Source organism: Artibeus jamaicensis, unplaced genomic scaffold, assembly GCF_021234435.1.
Source record: "Artibeus jamaicensis isolate MK-2021 breed Jamaican fruit bat unplaced genomic scaffold, CSHL_Jam_final contig_426, whole genome shotgun sequence".
Classification (NCBI taxonomy): Eukaryota; Metazoa; Chordata; class Mammalia; order Chiroptera; family Phyllostomidae; genus Artibeus; species Artibeus jamaicensis.
In genome coordinates this window covers 13,953,168-13,968,615 of record NW_026521826.1, presented here as the reverse complement: position 1 = coordinate 13,968,615, position 15,448 = coordinate 13,953,168, and the positions used below count along the sequence as shown (strand labels likewise).

At 42.6% G+C, this 15,448-nt stretch overlaps 1 protein-coding gene across 6 annotated transcripts in view; it reads left to right on the top strand.

Moving 5' to 3' along the window:
- WDR37 (WD repeat domain 37) overlaps positions 1-15,448 on the top strand; it is a 70,604-nt gene that overhangs the window by 41,610 nt on the left and 13,546 nt on the right. For 5 of the 6 annotated variants that reach the window (XM_053665784.1, XM_053665782.1, XM_053665781.1 and 2 more), the window contains exons 9-11: positions 353-429; positions 9,269-9,506; positions 10,736-10,877. In XM_053665784.1, coding sequence (XP_053521759.1) covers positions 353-429; positions 9,269-9,506; positions 10,736-10,877 — 457 coding nt within the window. The remainder of the gene's footprint in view (positions 1-352; positions 430-9,268; positions 9,507-10,735; positions 10,878-15,448) is intronic. The other variant, XM_053665786.1, reaches the window with a different exon arrangement.

Here is a 15,448-nt window from a genome sequence, read left to right as displayed (position 1 = left end):
TGAAATAACCTCAGAAACTATTACAGGCACAAGTGAGAGTATAACTGGGTTTCACTTTACTTAGGTATTTGGAGAATAAAATGTATTTGTAAATTTTCTCTGAACCCTCACAGCTTTCCACATAAAATGACAAAGGGAACATTTTTATAAGTAATTATCTTAATTTTGTGCCTTTACCTTGTTCTCAGTAGCCTTATGTGGTTTCAGAAATAACTACTTGAGTAAATGTACTTCAAGTAGTGAATAATGGTCACTAAATTATACAAGTCTGATGATGCCAAGAGCCTTTCAAAAGATCCTTTTTACATATGGCATGCACTTTGGGTAATTTTTCCCCAATTTCTCTCTTCAGCTTCTGGAGATCAGACTGCTCACATTTGGAGATACGCAGTTCAGCTGCCGACACCCCAGCCCGTGGCCGACACTAGTGTAAGCAGCACATTTTCTTACCCTGAAAGTGCAACCTGGGGTATGTTGATGGGGTTCTGGATGTCTGCAAATATTAGAATAACTTTGTCATAATGGACTGAATGTTTGTGTCCCCCAACATTCAGAGGTTGAAGCTGTAACTCCCAGTGTGGCTGTATTTGGATATAGGGCCTCTAAGGAAAAATGAAGGTGAAATGGGGGTCATAGGGTAGGGCCCTGATCCTACAGGACTGGTGCCTTTATAGGAAAAGATACCAAAGAGCTCTTGAGCTCTGTCCCCGCGTACAACTGGGAGAGGTCACGTGAAGACCTAATGAGAAAGCAGCATCTACATGCCGGGAAGAAAACACTGTCCAGAAACCATATCCACCGCCCCTTGATCTTGGCTACCCAGTCTTGGTGCTTTGTGTTGCAATGTGAGCAGATTAAGGTGGAGTCTAAGAAGAAGTACCTTACTTTATGTATGCATGTGCTTGCTTTAACCTCCCTCTCACAAATATTAAACACTTACCTTTCTTTTAAATTTATGATTAGGTTGCATTTCTTAATGTTTATGTACCTGATTTTGGACAGTTTTCTAAAATCAGTGGCATGTGTAGTATTTTTATGTGGGTAAAGGTTTTTAAAAAATTTTAAACTATTTTACTGTTTTTCTTATTACAGTTGTCATAGTTTTTCCCTCTGCGTAGAACCATTCCCCTCAGCTCCCTCACGCATCCCCCCACTGTGTCCATGTTCATGGGTCATGCATATGTATATTTTTGGCTACTATATTCCCTGTGCTGTATTTTGATCCCCAATGACTGTTCCGTAACAACCAATTTGTACTTCTTAACCCCTTTTTGCCCGTCCCCCTGACACTCTTCCCATCTGGCAACCATCATAATGTTCTCTGTATCTATGATTATGTTTCCGTTCTGCTTGTTTTTTTATTTTGTTTTTTAAATTCAACTGTTGATAGGTATGTACTTATTACCATTTTATTGTTTATATTTCTGATCTTAAAGAAACCCTTTAACATTTCATATAATAAAGATTTGGTGATGATGAACTCCTTCTGATTTTGTTGTCTGGGAAGCTCATTATTTGCTCTTCGATTCTAAATGATAGCTTTGCTGTATAGAGTAATCTTGGTTGTAGGTTCTTGCTTTTCATCATTTTGAATATTTTTTGCCAATCCTGTCTAGCCTGCAGTTTCTTTTGAGAAATCAGCTGGTTTCTTATAGGAACTTTCTTGTAGATAACTAATGGCTTTTGTCTTGCTTCTTTTAAGATTCTCTTTTTATCTTTAACCTTTGACATTTTAATTATGATGTGTCTTGTCATAGGCCTCTTTGGATTCATCTTATTTGTTTGTGCTTCTTGGACTTGTATGTCTACTTCCTTTACCAGGTTAGGGAAGTTTTCTTTCATTATTTTTTTAAATAGGTTTCCACTTTTTCACTCTTTCTCTTCTCCTTCAGGACCCCCATGATGTGAATTTTGCCTGCAGTTGTCCCAGAGACTTCTTACGCTATCCTCATTTTTTGGGGTTCCTTTTTCTTCTTGCTGTTCTGATTGGGTATTTTTTGCTTTTATATATATTGTAAATCACTGATCTGATTCTTGGCTCCATCCCCTCTAATGTTGATTCCTTATAAGTTGTTCTTCGTTTCAGTTAGTGTGTCCTTCATTGCTGACTGGTTCTCTTTTTATGGTTTCCATGCTCTTTTTTTATGTTGTTGAAGTTCTCATTTAGTTCATTGAGCATCCTTATAACATACTGCATCTAACATGCTGCTTGTCTTCATTTTGTTTAGTTCTCCCTCTAGTTTTGCTTCATTCCTTCTTTTGGGCCATGCTTCTTTGTATCATTTTGGCAGCCTCCCTATGTTTGTTTGTAAGTATTAGGTGGAGCTGCTACTACTCCTGGCTTAGTAGAATGGCGTAATGTAGGTGTCCTGTAGGGTCCAATGGCACAGCCTCTACTATCACCCAAGCTGAGCAATCAAGATGCACCCACTGTGTGGGTTGTGTACATCCCCCTCCTGCAGCTGAGCCTTGATTGCTGTTGACAGATCAGTGGGAGGGATTTACCCAGGTAGACCAGCTGCAAGGACTGGCAGTGACCACTGACCACCAACCTCCAATCAATCACCATGGAGGATCAGTTGTGCAGGGGCCCACTCCACAGTTCAGGACTTATTTCAGCAGGGCTCTGGTGCCTGCTGAGCCTGTTGCACACCCTTGAGTGTGTTGCTTTTGGAGATGGCTGGGTGGTGGTGCTCTGATGTGGTCTGTAACTGTCCACTGGGTGCTCAGGCTCTGGAGCCTCCCAGGAGGTGCAGGCCAAGGTTAGCCACCCTCTGTGTTCTGTCTGGGGCCACCAAAATAAGCTACAAAGCAATCTGCAGTTGGCTGCTACTTGTGCTGGGCTTGGAGGTACCTAACCGAGTCTAAGTGAACTAAGGCTAGCTGCATTGCTGCTAGTTCTGGGCCTGGGGGCCACTTAGCAATAGGCACAGGGCACGCCGAGGCCAGATGCTATTTGAGAGAATTTCGGAAAATGAAGCATGAGCCAAGACAAGCCATTTTGTATGGAAAAGCTATTGGAAACAGCCTGGGTGGGCTTGAAGGTTGGGTTGAGCAGTGCAAGGTGGGGCAAACTGTGGCACCTTGCCTGCTGGCTCTGTGGCTCTGTCATGGGGACGGCTCAGAAAAGGAACAGTGGCCTCTCCCTGCACTTCTGTGTGGGAGAATGCTGCTTCCCAGCTCTTGTCCTGATGTCAGACAATTCATTTCTCCCCCTATTGTCTCTGATGACTTTCAGGCTGCTGCTCCTGTGCTGGAGCTTGGGAGTGAGTCTGAGTAAGTCTGTGTGTGGACCCTTTAGGAAGAACTGTCTGAGACTCTGGCAGTTTGTCTTCCACAACCTCAATCTCCGCTGGTGTTTAAAGCCAGCAATTATGGGGACATATCTGTCTGGTACTGGAACTGGGGCTGGGGATCTGGTATGGGGCTGGGTCACCTTACTCCTGAGATAGCTCTTCTCATTTTTGTTCACTATACACGTTGGTGTGGGACCAGCTTGTTTTGTATCTCCGCCCCCTCCTACCAGTCTGGATATAGTTTCTTGTTTAATTCTGTAGTTGTAGGACTTCCATTCAGCTTGATTTCTGACATTTCTGAATGATGGTGGTTCTGGTTTTAGTTGTAATTTTGGGGGGGGGGGACTGAAATTCTGTCTTTGATCCATGCGGACTGTAACTATTTTTAATTACTATTTTAAAAATATATTTTATTGATTATGCCATTACAGTTGTCTCATTCCCCCGCCTTCATTCCCCTCCACCCTGCACACCCTCTCCCGCCCACATTCCTCCCTTTAGTTCATGTCCATGTGTCATAAGTCCTTTAGCTTCTACATTTCCCATAGTACTCTTGCCCTCCTCCTGTCCATTTTCTCTCTACTGTCTGTGCTACTTATTCTCTGTACCTTTTCCCCCCCTCTCTCCTCCTCCCATTTCCCTGTTGCTAATCATCCATGTAATCTCCATTTCTGTGGCTCTGCTCCTGTTTTAGCTGTTTGCTTAGTTTGTGTTTGTTTTAGGTGTGATTGTTAATAACTGAGTTTGCTATCTTTTTATTGTTCATATTTTTAATCTTTTTTCTTAGGTAAGTCCCTTTAACATTTCATATAATAAGGGGTTGGTAATGATGAACTCCTTGAACTTGAGCTTATCTGAGAAGCACTTTATCTGCCCTTCCATTCTAAATGAAAGCTTTGCTGGATAGAGCAATCTTGGATGTAGGTCCTTGGATTTTATGACTTGGAATACTTCTTTCCAGCCCCTTCTTGCCTGGAAGGTCTCTTTGGAGAAATCCGCTGACAGTCTGATGGGAACTGCTTTGTATGTGACTGTTTCTTATTTCTTGCTGCTTCTAGGATTCTCTCTTTCATTTTAATCTTGGGTAATATAATTATGATGTGCTTTGGTGTGTTCCTCCTTGGGTCTACCTTCTTTGGGACTCTCTGAGCTTCCTTGTCTTCCTGGAAGTCTATTTCCTTTGCCAGAATGGGGAAGTTCTCTTTTATTATTTGTTCAAATAAGTTTTCCACTTGTTGCTGTTCCTCTTCCCCTTCTGGTACCCCTATAATTCGGATGTTGGAACATTTAAAGATGCCCTGGAGGTTCCTAAGCCTCTCCTCGGTTTTTTGAATACTTGCTTCTTCATTCTTTTCTGTTTGGTTGTTTCTTTCTTTCGGTTCACTCCATTGATTTGACTATTGGTTCCCTGTGCATTTTCCTTCATTTCACATAGTGTAGCCTTCATTTTTTCATCTAATTTGTGACCAAAGTCAACCATTTTTGTGAGCATCCTGATCACCAGTGTGTATCTGATAGGTTGGCTATCTCTTGGTCACTTAAAAGTATTGGCTCTGGGGTTTTGATTTGTTCTTCTGTTTGAGCCATATTTTTTGGTCAGGTCATGCCTGTTATGCTGAGGGGCGGAGCCACAGGTATTTGCCAGGGCGGGGCAACCCGGTCACTAGGTTGTGGTGCTGTATGTGGGAGCAGGGTCAGAGAGGGAACAGTGGCTCTTGCTTTGCTCTCTCTTGGATTTCAGACTCCTCTGCCGCTTCCCACAAGCAAATTGGGCCCTTCTGATGCTGGTTCCTGGGTGGGTGGGCTTGTTTACGTTCTAGGACCCTGTGGGTCTCTCCAGTACACTCATATTTGAGACCAGGAGTCTCTCCAGTTACCTTTTCAGTGGGTGCTTTTAGGCTTTATTTCCCGGTGCTGGAGCCCTGGGTTGTGTGTTCTGTCTTGCTGCCTGTTTTTGCCTAGTTTATCTGCGAGCGAACGTGTGACGTCAGTCAAGCCCCTCCACCTGTGCTCCCAGGTCTGGTAGCGACCATGTTTTCCTACTGTGACCCCTCTCCTCTGGCTGCCGACTTTGCCCCTCTTACAGGTCTGGTTGAACAGTTGTTGGATTTCCATACAGTTTGATTTTCTGTCTGTTCTGGTTGTATTTTTGTTTAAATCTTTGTTGTTCTTAATTTTGATTGTGTGAGGAAGCACAGTGTTTCCACCTATGCCTCCATCTTGGCTGGAAGCTTTAGTTGTAACTTTGGTGTGTGAGGAGGTGAGCTGTGTTTACCTAGGCTACCGTTTTTTTTTGTGGGTAAAGTTTTAATGTAGGGAACAATAGAGTTTGCATAGTGAGGAAAAGAATGAATTGATAGATTAAATCATAAATCCTTCAATTACTGTTTGTCTCATAATATTGGATACTGTTTATAATCACTCAGAGACCTTACTTGTCCTTTTGAGTGAAATGATCTGGCTTTTTACTCTCTCATCCTCACTTGTGGAGATCCCTTTCCCTGCCCTGCTAATAGCAAGCAGAGAAGTCAGTGATGTCATGGAATCAGTGTAAAGATGAAGTTTCAGTTCACGTTTGGCCATAATTGCTGGTTGATGGCAGAAAAGAATGAAGAAACAAGTATTCAAAAAAACATGAGGAGAGGCTTAGGAACCTCCAGGACAACTTTAAACGTTCCAACATCCAAATTGTAGGGGTACCAGTAGGGGAAGAGGAAGAGGAATAAGTGGAAAACTTATTTGAACAAATAATAGAAGAGAACTTCCCCAATCTGGCAAAGGAAATAGACTTCCAGGAAGTCCAGGAAGCTAGTTTAGATGTAGTTTAGATGTTTCTGCCTCTGAAAATTCCTTTACATTTTAAGTATTGTTCTATTTGGGAATGGGTTAAGTAATTAATGAATTCCAGTGATGAGTAAGAGTGAGTTTTCTTTAGTTAGGAGGTCTTATTAACAGCTCATTTTTATTTTTAAAGATTTTATTTATTCACTTTTAGAGAGATGCGAAGGGAGGAAGAATGAGAGGGAGAGAAACGTCAGTATGTGAGAGATATACATCAGTCAATTGCCTTGTGCACGTGCCCAACTGGGGACCTGGCCTACAACCCAGGCATGTGCCCTGACTGGGAACTGAACCTGAGACCTTTTGGTTTGCAGGCTGGTGCCAAATCCACTGAGCCATACCAGGCAGGGCAAACAGCTCATTTTTAATTGAGTGTATTGTGTACTTTACTTTAACCTAGTTCTTTCTCATGCGGAATTACCAAATTATTTATTATGTGCCATACTTAACAGACTTATTCATTCAAGAGATAAGTATTGGGTTTTGACTGAGGACAGGGCAGAGAAAAGGGTGGAATTAATGCTCAGAAAGGTCAGAGAGTCAGTTAACATTGTGTGGTTACCACCCCTGCCCGCCCCAAATAAATAAGAAAGCAACAATCTTGTTAGAGGAGAAAATTGTGTATATTACTTACATTTAAAAAACTTAATAATTTACTTAGAATTTAAATTGACTTTTTCTCCTTTATGATTTTGTTTGCATTAGACACAGGGACTTTTCATGTGTGGATTTTTTGCCTTGGATTCGAGGCCCTGGGGGAAGCCCAGACTGAATCAGAGAGGAGCCTTTGACAGAGTGTGTGACTAGAACTGCTTCAGCGCTCTGCCAAGCAGGGTTCTGTGTGGCCTTCCCCTGTGAGGGCTGGGTTACTCCTTCCCCTCTGCAGTTGCCACTCAGTGCACACAAGACTCTTCGAATGAGGGCCACTTGAATTCTTAAGCTTCTGCTGGATTCATTAGCAATTCTCCTGGATTCTGAAATAACCCCTAGTCTGTTAAGATCATTTTGAATCAGTTCAGCTTTTGCACGGAGGTTTTGTCCTTTTCATTTGGCATTCAGAAATGTGTGGGCCACCTCTGTCCTCTGACCTCTGACCTGGTTTCCTCCCACAGTAGACTCAGCTGGTCTCAGACCCGTGGTTTTGAGGACTGTCCCTTGCTGCTGATCCCCGAGTTTACACAGTGTCCCTGACTTTAACTCCAGACTCCTATAGACATCTAACTACTTACTCAATTTTTACTTGGATGTTTTACAGACATTGCAAAACTTACGTGTCCAAAATTGAGCTCTGGACGTTCCTGCAACCCACTCTTTCTCTTTTGTTCTCTGTCTCAGCCTTTACTCTTCACCCTGTTGTTTAGAATCAACACTTGTAAATTACCTGCAGTTTTTCTCATACCCATCTGGATATCGGCAGATCCTGAGCTGTCTCAAAAGGTGCCTTAATTTAGCCTTTCTCCTCATCTTTACTGCTACCCCGGTTCAGGCTCTTCTGTCCTGTATATACTTGATGATCACCTTCTGTTTGTCTCCCCCATATCAATTTGGGTTGCTGTAACAAAGCACTCCCAAGAGGGCAGGTTAAATTTTTTTTTTTTAAATTGAGTTTTAAAGAGGGAGGAAGGGGGAAAAGAGAGAGAAACATCGATTTGCTGTTCCTCTTATTTATGCATTCATTGGCTCTTTCTTGTGTATGCCCTGATCGGGGATTGAACCCACAAACCTATATCAGGATGACACTCCAAGCAACTGAGCTACCTGGCCGGGGACAAGGGGATGGCTTAAATAGCAAATGTTCCATAGTCCTGGAGGCTGGAAGACTCAGATCCAGTTGTCAGAAAGGCTGTTTTTTTCTGAGCCTGTGGTCCTTGGCGTACAGACAGTCCTCTTCCCATGTCCTCACATGGTTGTCTTTGTGTGTATCTGTCCTCATCTCCTACTTTAGGGACACCAGTAATATTGGATTAGGGCATACTCCAAAGGCCCTCTTTTACTCTAGTACTTCTTTAAAGACCCCGACTCCATATACAGTTCAAAGTACTGGTGATTGAGGATTTGACATGAATTTTGAGAGACGCAGTTCAGCCTCCTGGAATGTTCACACAGAAGAGTGGTTCTTTAAAGCATGAGTCAGACTGTCTTTCTTCCTTACTCAGAATCATCTGGTAATTTTCCAGCACACAGAATAAAATCCAAAGTCCTTTCCATTTCTCTGGGTTTCACATGAGTTATACCGGAAACATCTCTGAATCCACCTCTGCAAGCTCCTTCCCTGCAGCTCATGTGCTCCATTATGGGGCCTTGGTTTCTTCTGTTCCTGTGGCTGGGAACACTGTTCCTTTAAATATTCTTGTGCCTTGCTCCTTGTTTTCTTTACATCCTGAATGAAATGTTACTTTAGCAGAGTATTTCCCTGATAATTCTGTATAAAGAGTAGTCCTCATGACTGCCCATCTCTTTATCCTGTTTTATTTTTTCTTAGCGCTTAGTTATTACACAAATATGTATATGTGCACATGACACCTGTCCCTATACCGAGTGCACATGTGACAGATATCCCTATACTATGAGTATGAACATGTGATATCACTATGCTATGGGTATATGTACACATCACATGTATTATCCTCACACTAGTGTGTGTATATATACAACATACATTTCCATACTAGTGTGTATACCTATGACACATTCCCATACTAATGTGTATGCATGTGTTCATGTGTGTCTGTGCCCCACACGTGTGGTTTACATGTGTGGTTTATGTGTGTGGTTTGTCTTCCTTGCTAGTATATAAGTTTCCTGAGGCAGGGGCTTTGTCAGTCTCTGGCTGAACTGCCCTCTTTACCTTGCTGTGCGTTGTCCCTTATGTACATGTCAGCAGAGCTCTTCTCTCCTTTGTGCCCGTCCTTTGGTCTGGACTGTGCAGGCATCTGATAAATACTGGTTGAATGAATAGATAAGCATGTTTTTTTTAAAGAGCTGAAGCCTACAGTGACTGTTGTTTTTATTTTATCTTTAGCTTTTGACAGAAGACTTTGATGATTTGTAGGACAACAGTCTGAGTGTGTAGCCATGTCAGAAAAGACCTGTGATCCTCAGGAGTCTTTCTCTGTTCTCCCCTTCAACAGCAGATGTGCGGTGAGGATGAAGTCGAGTGCTCTGATAAGGACGAGCCTGATGTGGATGGAGACGTGTCCAGTGACTGCCCTACTATCCGGGTACCCTTGACTTCTCTTAAGAGTCACCAGGGCGTGGTCATAGCTGCTGACTGGCTGGTTGGGGGGAAGCAGGCAGTGACAGCCTCCTGGGACCGAACAGCAAACCTGTACGACGTGGAGACGGCAGAGCTTGTTCACTCTCTGACAGGTATTTGAGCCCTGGCCTCCCAGTTGTGTGCTGGTGATTTATGTGCCTGTGTTTATATCTTACCTTGCAAATTTCTTCCTGTCCAGAATTATTGTTAGTTCTCTTGGGTGCCGATTTTTTAGAGGCCCTTTCTAAAAAAACTTTTGATAGCTGATTTCATCTTTAGGAGATTTAATTGTAGCGTGTAGTATCTAGATATTTGAAACATACCAGTGTATTAGCTTTATTGCTTTGTAGCATTCCACAGACATGGTGTCTTAAAACAACATGAATTTAAACCTTGTGGTTTCCCGATGTCAGGAACCTTGGGCACACCTATTGGCCCTCTGCTCAGGGTCTCAGGTGCTGCCTGGAGTGTTAGCTCATCTGAGGCTTGGTGTCCTTTTTTTTACTACTGTTGGAAGGATTCATGTTCTTGTGGTGAATGACAAGGGTCTTCATTTTCTTGCTAGCTGTCAGCTGGGGACTACCTTTAGCATCCAGCATTCCTTTGGGTCCCTCGTGGTCCCTTCTAGAGTTGTATTTCCCATGGCTATTTGATTTCTTCCGGACCAGCAGGGCAGCATCTCTGCCTGGACCCTTTTCGAAAGTCCACCTGATTATGTCAGGCCCACCCAGGACATTTTTTTCTTTGATAAATTCAAAGCCACCTCATTTAGGGGCCTAAGTTACAGCTGCAAAACCTGCTTTGCCATGTTACGTACGGAGATTAACAGAGTAGTAACTCATCACATTTGTAGGTTCTGCCTATACTCAAGGGAAGGTATCAGACAGTGTGTACACCAGAGATGAGGGTCTTGAGGCCATCTTAAAATTCTGCCCACCACAAGTGTTTTTGCAGATTTGTCAGTAAGAACATTTCCTGTTTGTTAAAGAGTAATTTCACAGAAGACTCCACATATATCATTATTAGAGGTTATTCTGCAAGTGAGTGAGCCTGTTAAAGAGATTTGCCAGACTTTTTAATTGTCTGGGTCAGGAAGTAGGTCACACTCACACTCAGTGTCATGCTCCTTTAAATGTACAAGTGAAAGGACTTCCAGCTTCTGAGGGAAAACTAGTCTCACTGTGATCATACGTGCTATTTACTGTTTCCTTGTGCTTACTTTTATAGTGAGTATTAGCAGTGGAGAACATAAAGACTGAGTTTGGATTCTAGTGTTATTAAGAGATAACTGTATCTGCTTGTGGGTGACCTTACACTTTTGTTGGTTTTGGTTGTATTGTAGGGCATGACCAGGAACTCACGCACTGTTGCACACATCCCACCCAGCGGCTCGTGGTGACCTCCTCTCGTGACACGACCTTCCGTCTGTGGGATTTCAGGGACCCATCCATCCACTCTGTGAATGTTTTCCAGGGCCATACAGAGTGAGTCGCAGTTGTTCAAATGTCTCTTTTTAACTGTTCACGATAAAGGTTTTATGGGCGAATATGAAAACTTTATTCTTACCTTAATTTTCAGTATTAATTTTGAACTCCAATGTCTTCCAAAATGGCTACTCTTTTCCTAAACATTTAACACCATTTTGGAGATTTCAAAGAAGTTAGGAGACTGAGAGAAGTCACTGAAGTTCTCTCAAGAAAATTGGATGGGGACAGAATGGGACAGTGGGAGAGGAGGTCAGAGAGGAAATGGGAAGTCACCAGCATGGCAGTGTGAGGGGATCACCCCGGAACTGTTCCCAGCCGCGCCCAGGTCCTCACACTGGGGTCTTTTCACCTAGTTTTGGTGTTACGTGTATTTGCAGGGTCTCTTCCAGGAGAAGATACTCGGTGCTCTGACGCACATTGACTCTCACCCTTCTCTGTCTGGGTGTGTGTTGGGCAGCTCAGGAGTAACCGTATCTTTACCGAACTTTCTTCTTTCCACAGACTTCTTATTCTCCCAGTCTGACCCTTCCCAGTACATGACACGATCATCTTTCTGGTTCCTCAGCCCACGACCCCCCCCACCTGCTGCTATGCTCCATTCAGACCACAATAAGGACTCCTGTCCAGTCATACCTCCTGATGTCTGCAGTAGTGTTCAGGAAATACTTTTCTAGAAAAAGATTTTATCTCTTCATTCCCATAGAGGGGGGAAGGGAGGGAGAGAAACCCCTGTCAGCTGCCTCTCGCATGGGCCCCGATGGGGGACCAGCCAGCAACTTGTGTGTGTCCTGACCAGGAATTGAACCGGCGACCTTTTAGTTCACAGGCCAGCACTCAGTCCACTGAGCCTCACCAGCCAGTGCACTAAATACTTTTTTATGGATGAAATTTTGTTCATCCAGCTGCTCCGTAATATATATTTCACTTATTCCACCATGTGATGTAGCAGATGAGTGTTTTATCTTTTTAATATTAGATACTAAGTTTTAGATTTAATGTTTATGATTTTTAAAAAAAAAGATTTTATTATTATTTTTAGAGAAAGGAGAAGAGAGGGAGAAAGAGAGGGGAACATCAGTGTGTGGTTGCCTCTTGCATGCCCCCAACTGGGGACCTGGCCCACAACCCAGGCATGTGCCCTAATTGGGAATTGAACTGGCAACCCTTTGGTTCACAGATCGGCACTCAATCCACTGAGCAACACCAGCCAGGGCTAATGTTTATAATTCATAAAGTATACAAAAGGGAACTGGGACAGAGTTTTATAAGGAGCTTGACATTGGAGAACAAGTTGCACCTTGTACCCGAGGTGCATTTAAGTGTTTGGAGTAAGCAGTAGCCAGCACGTCCGAAATTTTTGTGTAGCATTGACCTTGTTCTGAGAGCATCCATGTGAGAACTTACTTTATTCTGATAAGGGAGGCATTTCTTTACCAACTAGGGTAGACATAGTCCAGAAACAGAAAATGCCCGATTCTCAGGGGTTCATACAGTGCTGGGGGCTGAGCTGGACCTACATGTTCTCCATGTCCTTGTGAGTCAAGTTCTCTTGGTTGCTCTGGAGGTTATGTAGGGAAAGCTTCTAACCAGGCCCACATGAGCTCCCTGGGAAGGGTGGGGTTGTGGGTGGAACAACAGTTCTTCATTGTCTGCTGTTAGGGTGAGGTGACTGGGCCCAGAGAGCAGATGCAACTGTCTGTGGGTGGTTACCATGCCGACCATATGTGAGGTGAACAGACCCTCCTACAACCTTACCTTGGAGCCTGCACGTCTTTTCTCCAAGTTTTTATTGTGAAAAGTTTCAGGCTTATGTAAAAGTTGAAAAAAAGAGTGCATCAAACTCAGTGGTCTTTCTTCTAGAAGTGCAGTTGTTTTTATTTCACCACATTTGTCTCTATATATACATGTATGTGTGTATTATATGATACACAGCACACACATGCACTTCTGTCTGTAGGTGCCCGTACATGTGTATCATAAGAATGCATAGTGCATGTGTAATTCTGTCTCTTTGGATTTGTGCAACGTGTATGAATAGAACATACTTACACTTCTGTCTCTAGATACATATGTACACGTGAATATACAGCACATGCACTTTTGTCTATAGCTATATGTACACATGTGTCATGACTACATCACATGTGCACTTCTCTAGATATGTGTTCACATATTGTTTGAATATGTAGCAAGATGCACTTCTGTCTCTATAGATAGGTGTTCACATGTATCATGTGAAGACACAGCACGCACACTGCTCTCTGTGGATGCATGTACACATTATCGTATGGGAATGTACACTGTATTTTCTGAACAGCGCTTTCTTTGGCTGAGCCCTTGGAAAGAAAGTATCCTTTGTCGTCATACTTTGCCCTTTTACCTCAGATAGATCTTTTCAGAATGAGGACATTTTCCTAAATAACCATGGTACCACTATTCACCTAAGAACATTTAAAAAAATTCTCTAATATCACCTGGTGTCCAGCCCATATTTAGATGTATCCTCTTACTGTAATAAAACTTACTTTTAGGTTAAATCTAGGAACTACCCTTTGAAAGGAACCTGAGACATGCCCATTGAGATTGTTTTCTAATAGAGGAACCCAGATTCGCGCCTCCCAGCACCAGTGCCTTCCCTGTGGAGCATATGGTAGAATGTCTCCTCTCCTTCCCCCCCTCTTTAGTTTAGTTTGGTTTGTCTCAATTACTATAAAAAGGGACTGACTGTTGAGGCTGTCACTGGGTCATTAAGCTTCCCCCATGGGTGGCCGATGACTCTAGTTCTATACCCAACTGATGATATTTACAAGTGAGAATAAACTCTGACATTGAAAAAAATCTGAAATTAGCCCAGCACAGATAAAATATCTGAGAATGCCAAGTAATTTCTTTTTTGGTTTTATTTTTCCATATGCTTATAACTTTACACCCCGTCCATGTGAACTTCAACAGTTTCTTCTAAAGAAAACAAAACCCCACATCTAACAAGAAAACATTTAAAAAAAATTAGTTAAAAAATTACAGTGGTTGCTTTAAAGTTATGACATTTTCATATGCTTTATTACCAAATACCCAGGGGAGAAGTACTAAATATTAAAGTGTAGGTCATGTACTTTGAATTTTGTATTGTGGAGTTAAGGTTTTTGTGTGCTTTTAAAAAGGAGAATGTTTTGACAACATTCTCTTTTATAACCAGGTGGTGGTTGATTTTCACCGTGTTGAATTCTGTCCTTGGAGTGTGAGTCCGGCCGGTGTGGGCCCGAGGTGGAGGTGGGCAGTGGTCTGGCAGCACACTGCCTTGGGGGTTTCGTGTTCAGCACTAAGTATCTCCCCTGGGTATTTGTCAATAAACACATATGAAAAATGGCACAACTTGAATCATTATAATTTCTAACTGATTAGAAATTCTGGTAGACTGCACATGGTTTGTAAATCCATTACTCTTAGTGATTGGTTTCAAACCCTAGCCTGTGGGAGGAGAAGGTATTGTTCTTTGAAGTCTCTGGTAGGGTGGCCCCGGAAGTCCTTGTGGGATGGGGGGGAATTACTGCCTGGGAAAGAGAAGGACTTGTAGGATTGCTGTGGCCTCCAAACTGTATGGAACCTAAAGCTTCTGTCAGCTTCATGTTCCTTTACCTATGTGCCTCAAAATCTGGTTTTATCTGTTTTTAGTAAGATAGATTAGAATAATTTTATCTGAAAAAGTTTAGAGACATACAATCCCTGGCAATGATTGGTATCGAAGTTTATCATAAAACCAAGGACTCAGCTTGACAGTGCAAACTCCAGTGTACGGCCCCATTTTCTATTTTCTCAGCTTTGTTAGGGTGAACACAACACCCAGGTTCATAGAGAAAAGGAATAGCAGCACTGGCAGAATGTGACCCAGCTTCAGTGGTTGTGGTCAGGGCTGTTTTTGGAAGTTTACTTTGTATTAATTAGTGGCTGTTTGTCTTGTCATAGAGATGTTAGTAAGTATATTGTGCAGCTTCAGCTGCTGGAGCGTGTGTTTGCACCTCGTATATGTGGACACAGTGGTGATTTTCTGTAAATGGGGTCATTTTGCAAGTCTTACTGTATTTTACTGAGAGAGGGCTTGAGGTCCTTCCATGTCAGCACCTTGGAACCAACTCTACTTCTGAGAAGCCCGTAGTTCGCATGTATATAATTTACTTAATCAGTTTCCTGTTGATACTTTTATAAGTTGTTTCCAGATCAGAATATAGCTTGTAAAGTAAGAGGTGGGTTGACAATATTTCTCCATTTACCATTTTAAAATTTCTCATTTAAGAAGGGCTGATCAGTACCTAGTAAAATAAGGTCTTCAGGGAAATGAGTACGATTAAATCACTCTCCTCAGCTTTGTCAGGAGCTATCCAGGTTGCTTCTCTTTCATTGAAATAACCTAGGAAAAAAATTATCAGGTTATTGACAGATGAAAAACTTGCTAACTACATTGTTACAGACTCGTGAAGACAGACATGAGCTGTGTTTGGACCAGGTTCCACGTGTTGGCAGAAACCGCTGAGCAGTGATGTGAAGTGATCGGAGTGGGAGGGCAAGCAGCT